The 7,083-nt window shown below is 46.8% G+C and overlaps 1 protein-coding gene across 1 annotated transcript in view; it reads right to left on the reverse strand.

Annotated features, from left to right (window-relative positions):
* The window catches only part of LOC107117583 (pantothenate kinase 2, mitochondrial), a 28,944-nt gene that overhangs the window by 19,515 nt on the left and 2,346 nt on the right, over positions 1-7,083 (reverse strand). Inside the window, exon 2 of the mRNA XM_015419728.1 lies at positions 7,012-7,079. Coding sequence (XP_015275214.1) covers positions 7,012-7,079 — 68 coding nt within the window. The remainder of the gene's footprint in view (positions 1-7,011; positions 7,080-7,083) is intronic.

Below are 7,083 nucleotides of genomic sequence, written 5' to 3' on the forward strand. Positions count from 1 at the left end.
GTATAGCTAGGGGCTCTGGGGCAAGTGATGCTGTGTCTTCTTGGTGCTTGGGGGGGGTCAACAGTGGGAGGGCTTCTAATGTTCTGGCCCCACAGCTGGACCTCCTGATGGCACCTGGTATTTCTGGCCACTGTGTGACACAGAGTGTTGGACTGGATGGGCCTTTGGCCTGATCCAACATTGGCGTCTCTTATGTTCTTATGTTCGGAAGGAAGGAAGGAAGGAAGGAAGGAAGGAAGGAAGGAAGGAAGGAAGGAAGGAAGGAGAAGCAGCGTGGGCCAAGAGCCGAGCGGGAAGCTGAACAGAAAGAGGGTCGAAAGGGGAAGGCGGCTTAGCTAACCATCAGAGAGGGGTCACAAAACAGAGACTGCACAGAGAGGAGAATGATGAAGAAGAGAGAAGAGATTGGATTTATACCCCGCCCTTCACTACCCAAAGGGAGTCTCAGAGTGGCTTACATACTCCTTCCCCTCCCCACAACAGACACCCTGTGAGGGAGTTGGGGCTGAGAGAGCTCTGACAGAAACTGCTCTTTCTCAAGGACAACTGTGCCAGAACTATGGCTTGCCCAAGGTCATCCAACCAGGTGCGAGTGGAGGAGTGGAGAATCTGAGACACCTTTGGGTAGTGAAGGGCGGGGTATAAATCCAATCTCTTCTTCTTCTTCTCTATAATGGGTCACTGGTTGCACCGACCCACTCCACTGACTAAATCAGGTTGAGTTCCCTGCCCATTCAATGCAGCTGAGCTCTAGCATGATCACATAATAATGGTCGCATTAAGAACTCTGGTCACTGCTTAGTCACTATGGTGTAGTGGCCAGGGACTGAGATTGGAGAGACTCCGGTTCTACTCCCCGTTGAGCTACAAAGCTCCGTGGGTGACCCTGGGCCACTCCTTCTCTCTGAGCCCAGCCTACTTCACAGGGCTGTTGTGAGGCTAAAGTGGAGGGGAACTCACATATGCTGTCCTGAGCAGTATGAATACATTAAATAAAACATACAATTTTAATACCATAGATCTTAATCGCTAGCAGAGATGGGGAAAGAGGGTACTCTGAACTGCTATCTAGTAAAGGTAAAAGTTCCCTTGCTCGAAAGCCAGTCGAATCCGACTCTAGGGTTGCGGTGCTCATCTCCGTTTCAAAGCTGAAGAGCCAGCGCTGTCCGAAGACGTTTCCGGCATGACTAAACACCAAGGCGCACGGAACGCTGTTACCTTCCCACCAAAGTGGTCCCTATTTATCTACTTGCAATTTCTCGCTTTCGGACTGCTAGGTTGGCAGGAGCTGGAACTAGAGACGGGAGCTCACTCCATCATGCGGCACACTCGGGTCTCGAACTGCCAAACTACCGACCTTCCACAGCCTGCAGTTCAGCGTCTTAACCACCTGAGCCACCGCAGCTCCTGAACTGCTATCTACTAAGCTGCTAATATCGTCTTTCCCCACCTTCCCTGCCAGCACGGACAGAAGAGAGGCTAAAGTGGATTTAACAAAACATACAAGGATTCACAATTTTCCTCTAAAAGAATGACAGCAGTTAAATCGCTGACCTCTCTTGCGGTTTTCTGGACGCCATGTGGTAAAGATGCTAAAAAAAAAAAACCCAGCTCAAACAGTCACGAAGCCTTCACCATACACATGAGTTCTATTGAGGTCCGTAAGAGCACAGGGAAAGGTTTGTGTGAACCATACGGCCTTGTCTTGATCGCTAGAACTACAGCAGGTCCAAAAACTACTGCCAAAATCATGGGGGCTATTGGAAGAAGAAAAAAAAAGATGCTCTGTTCAACCAACATTTTCATTACATAACTATAAATATGCAATTGCAAGATGGCATCTGTATAGGAGGAGAGAGGAAAATGGTGGAACACACACATAAGAATCAACCGAAAGAGGTGCTGTGTTCTATACCAGGCTTCAAATGTCATGTTCTGAAGACCTCACACATCTCCCTAGCTGCTACGTGCCCAAAAACTGCACCGCGTAGGGGCATGCAACGTGCTTACCAGATGTGCTCCGGTATGCACTGTGTTTCTGTTCCGTTCACAGAAACTGAGTGCTGGAAGAAGCGTGGTATAAAATAAAGGACATTCAAACAAATGAAGCCCTGAAGTTTATAAAACCCAAGCTAAATGTGACATCTCCCAGCCCTAGGATAGTGCCTGCTTTAAAAAATAACCCAGTTTATCAGCTGCAAAGAGGGAATGTAGAATTCTCTTGATTAATCAACAGCCTTAAAAAAAAATTTAGGCTGCTCTTGGGCAGAAAACAGAAAGTCACATCACAGGATTCAATGCTCCCTCTAAGTTGTGGAGTGTTGTGAGCAAAAATTTTGTGAGCTACTGGCATTAATGTTGTGAGCGAGCTATTTGGCTGCTGCATAAGTTAGTTTGCTCTGGAGACATCCTTCCCTCCACTGACTAAATCAGGTTGAGTTCCCTGCCCATTCAATGCAGCTGAGCTCTAGCATGATCACATAATAATGGTCGCATTAAGAACTCTGGTCACTGCTTAGTCACTATGGTGTAGTGGCCAGGGACTGAGACTGGAGAGACTCCGGTTCTACTCCCCGTTGAGCTACAAAGCTCCGTGGGTGACCCTGGGCCACTCCTTCTCTCTGAGCCCAGCCTACTTCACAGGGCTGTTGTGAGGCTAAAGTGGAGGGGAACTCACATATGCTGTCCTGAGCAGTATGAATACATTAAATAAAACATACAATTTTAATACCATAGATCTTAATCGCTAGCAGAGATGGGGAAAGAGGGTACCTCTGAACTGCTATCTAGTAAAGGTAAAAGTTCCCTTGCTCGAAAGCCAGTCGAATCCGACTCTAGGGACGCGGTGCTCATCTCCGTTTCAAAGCTGAAGAGCCAGCGCTGTCCGAAGACGTTTCCGGCATGACTAAACACCAAGGCGCACGGAACGCTGTTACCTTCCCACCAAAGTGGTACCTATTTATCTACTTGCAATTTCTCGCTTTCGGACTGCTAGGTTGGCAGGAGCTGGAACTAGAGACGGGAGCTCACTCCGTCATGCGGCACACTCGGGTCTCGAACTGCTGAACTACCGACCTTCCACAGCCTGCAGTTCAGCGTCTTAACCACCTGAGCCACCGCAGCTCCTGAACTGCTATCTACTAAGCTGCTAATATCGTCTTTCCCCACCTTCCCTGCCAGCACGGACAGAAGAGAGGCTAAAGTGGATTTAACAAAACATACAAGGATTCACAATTTTCCTCTAAAAGAATGACAGCAGTTAAATCGCTGACCTCTCTTGCGGTTTTCTGGACGCCATGTGGTAAAGATGCTAAAAAAAAAAAACCCAGCTCAAACAGTCACGAAGCCTTCACCATACACATGAGTTCTATTGAGGTCCGTAAGAGCACAGGGAAAGGTTTGTGTGAACCATACGGCCTTGTCTTGATCGCTAGAACTACAGCAGGTCCAAAAACTACTGCCAAAATCATGGGGGCTATTGGAAGAAGAAAAAAAAGATGCTCTGTTCAACCAACATTTTCATTACATAACTATAAATATGCAATTGCAAGATGGCATCTGTATAGGAGGAGAGAGGAAAATGGTGGAACACACACATAAGAATCAACCGAAAGAGGTGCTGTGTTCTATACCAGGCTTCAAATGTCATGTTCTGAAGACCTCACACATCTCCCTAGCTGCTACGTGCCCAAAAACTGCACCGCGTAGGGGCATGCAACGTGCTTACCAGATGTGCTCCGGTATGCACTGTGTTTCTGTTCCGTTCACAGAAACTGAGTGCTGGAAGCTTGGTATAAAATAAAGGACATTCAAACAAATGAAGCCCTGAAGTTTATAAAACCCAAGCTAAATGTGACATCTCCCAGCCCTAGGATAGTGCCTGCTTTAAAAAATAACCCAGTTTATCAGCTGCAAAGAGGGAATGTCGAATTCTCTTGATTAATCAACAGCTTTAAAAAATCAGGCTGCTCTTGGGGAGAAAACAGAAAGTCACATCACAGGATTCAATGCTCCCTCTAAGCTGTGGAGTGTTGTGAGCAAAAATTTTGTGAGCTACTGGCATTAATGTTGTGAGCGAGCTATTTGGCTGCTGCATAAGTTAGTTTGCTCTGGAGACATCCTTCCTGAGCTGAGACACAAATGTGTGAGCCGGAGGCTAAAAAACTGTGAGCTGGCTCACACTGACTCAGCTTAGAGGGAACACTGAACAGGATACAGTCCAGTCCTTTTACATCTTCCAGTTTTTCAAGATAGTCTAAAATGAGTGTGATCTTTGAAGGAAACAGTCAACCTCCTTTTCATTTTTCTGCCTTCTGAACTTGGTATAATCTGCAACTACACAGCACAGCCAACCTTAAAAAACCACTTTTCCCCCTTAAGCCGTTCCCTCACTTTCTCTGCCTCCTCTCTCCCCTCTTTAAACTCCTCCGTTTCAGTCCCTTCGCTGAGGTCTATTCCCACCATTACTTATTTATTCAACCTGCACATCTTACTTACACTGTTCTATGCACCTACCTCAGTTCCAAAGACTCCCTGTAGAGTCAAGGTCCAGATACATCTTAAGATTCCACATTAATTAAACCACAGAGGCGTCGTTCAGAAACGTACACTCCAGAGCTACGGTAGCTAGCCTGGTTTTATAACAACCACATGCTTGCACACACAGGTCAAGACTCCCAAGTCCGCTATGACATGGTTTCTATTTCGGATCACAACCCCTTTAGAACAAAAGCCAGAATTTTTCAAACTGTTTCAACTGTAACAGCTTGCTCTTGATCTAAAGACTTTATAATAACAATCTGCAGTCATCAAAGTGAGTTCTTGTAGAGCTGCCCTCTAAGCCCTTAGCAGCTGGCACAAAGTGTCTCAGGGCATCTTAAAGCCTAACAAATTTCACAAGCAAGAACAGGCTTTGTCAGAAGTGCACAGAGGACAACAGTTGCAGTATGTCCTGTCTGGTGCTGTACGTATGCTCCTACTCTGTAATTTCTGAATCACTTTGGTGTACTGATTAAGAATGGCGGAATCTGATCTGGGAGAACTGGGTTTGATTCCCCACACCTTCACATGCAGCTGCTGGGTGACCTTGGGTCAGTCACAGTTCTTTCAGAGCTCTTCTCTTAAGGGCAGTTTCTCTCAGCCCCACCTCACAGGGTGCCTGTTGTGAGGAAGAGGAGGAGATTGGATTTATACCCCGCCCTTCACTCAGAGTCTCAGAGCGGCTTACAAACTCTTTTCCCTTTCCCTCCACACAACAGACAGCTCTGACAGAACTATGGCTTGCCCAAAGTCACCCAGCGGCTGCAAGTGGAGGAGTGGGGAATCAAACCCGGTTCTCCCAGATTAGAGTCCACGCACTTAACCACTACACCAAACAGGAGGAAGGGAAATGGTATTGTAAGCCACTTTGAGACTCCAAGTGAAGGGCGGGGTATAAATCCTAAAACTTCCTGAAACTGCCATCTTTTGGTTGCGCCACCACCCTGTGTCAGATTTCCCAAGGTGACTGCAGGTTCAAAAAAGGTCAGGGACTCCTGGCTTATGCTTTGTTTCAGCTCAGTTTCAGATTTCTGCAATTGAAACCCTGTTGCATTGTTGATTGGACGTCCTATCCTGTTGACTGTATTGTCTTACACCGTGTAATCGGCCTTGAGTCTCAGAGAGAAAAAGGCAGTCTATAAACATAAATAAACAAAGCCTCTTAAAATATTTTCATAACTTTACTTCCTTTTTAAGTCTCATGTTGAGAAACAGTCTTCCACCTCATACAAATAATCTCTAGTGTCCACTTCTTCCGTCTGCTGAAATTAGCTTTTATATGCCAGAGCTAGTAGTGTTAAACTGGGAAGACCCAGGTTCAAATCCCAACTCAGTAATGAAGTTTGTTAGGTGACCTCGGACCAGTCACTCAGCCTACTCTACATCGCAGGGTTGTTGTGAGAATAACAAAATTGCTGCAGATGTGCATACAATTAGAAAATAGTTGGCAATAATATAGAACAACAATAGAATTCTAAGATGTTTTAATTCTTGTTTTCAGCAAAGAGCGCCATCGAGATGACGTCGAGATGAGCAGAAACGCAGATTACGAACTTCTCGAGTTCTAGCGTTTTTTTCGATACAGTTCTTTATCAAACAAATCTCAGAATCTTAGTTCTTTAATGCTCTTCATACGAATACTTCACAAGAAGGAATTCCTAAATCCAGAAACTTTTCCAAACAGCTTTGGACTAACAATTTTCAACTTCAATCGGACGGATGTCACTCTGTCATGCGGAACTCAGGTCTTGAACTGCAAAACTACAGACCGTCTGGTCTGCAGCTCAGTGTCTTAAACCCTGAGCTTTATTAAAAGAAAAAGGTAAAGGTTCCCTTGCTCGAAAGCCAGTCGAATCCGACTCTAGGGTTGCGGTGCTCATCTCCCTTTCAAAGCTGAAGAGCCAGTGCTGTCCGAAGACGTTTCCGTGGTCATGTGGCCGGCATGACTAAACACCAAGGTGCACGGAACGCTGTTACCTTCCCACCGAAGTGGTACCAATTTTTTAAAATAATTTTTTTAATAAAAAAAGACGGTACAAGTATTTTAAATATGTCAATGTGTGCACACATTGAATTTCCTGCATTTTGCAGGGGGATGGACTAGATGACCGTGGAAGTCCCTTCCAGCTCTATGATTCTATGAGATATATATATGTGTGTGTGTGTGTACTACATATACTCCTAACTTTCACCCTTACAACAACCCTCTGCGGTTGAGTAAGCTGAAAGAAAGGGACTGGCCCGAAGCCACCCAGCCAATTTTGGGACCTGAGTGGGCAGAATTTGAACACAGGTTCCCCCTCCCCCCCCAATCCAACCCTCTGACACCTCCAAACCATTGGCTCAAGGAAGGAGGCAGCCACCCGCTCCGCCCAATCCCCTCCTCGGCAGATGGGCCCGCCCTCGCCGTAGCCCCGCCCCCTTCCCCTCAGAGGCGCGGCTCCCTGCCGGCGCCCCCTGGCGGCGACTCACGAGGGCGGTTCTTGCGCTGGGAGTCGAGGCGCGGGCGGAGGGCGGGGCCGGGGCGCTCCCTCTCGCGGCTCC

The sequence above is a fragment of the Gekko japonicus genome, unplaced genomic scaffold, assembly GCF_001447785.1.
Source record: "Gekko japonicus isolate JY-2015 unplaced genomic scaffold, Gekko_japonicus_V1.1 scaffold1885, whole genome shotgun sequence".
NCBI classification, from domain to species: Eukaryota; Metazoa; Chordata; class Lepidosauria; order Squamata; family Gekkonidae; genus Gekko; species Gekko japonicus.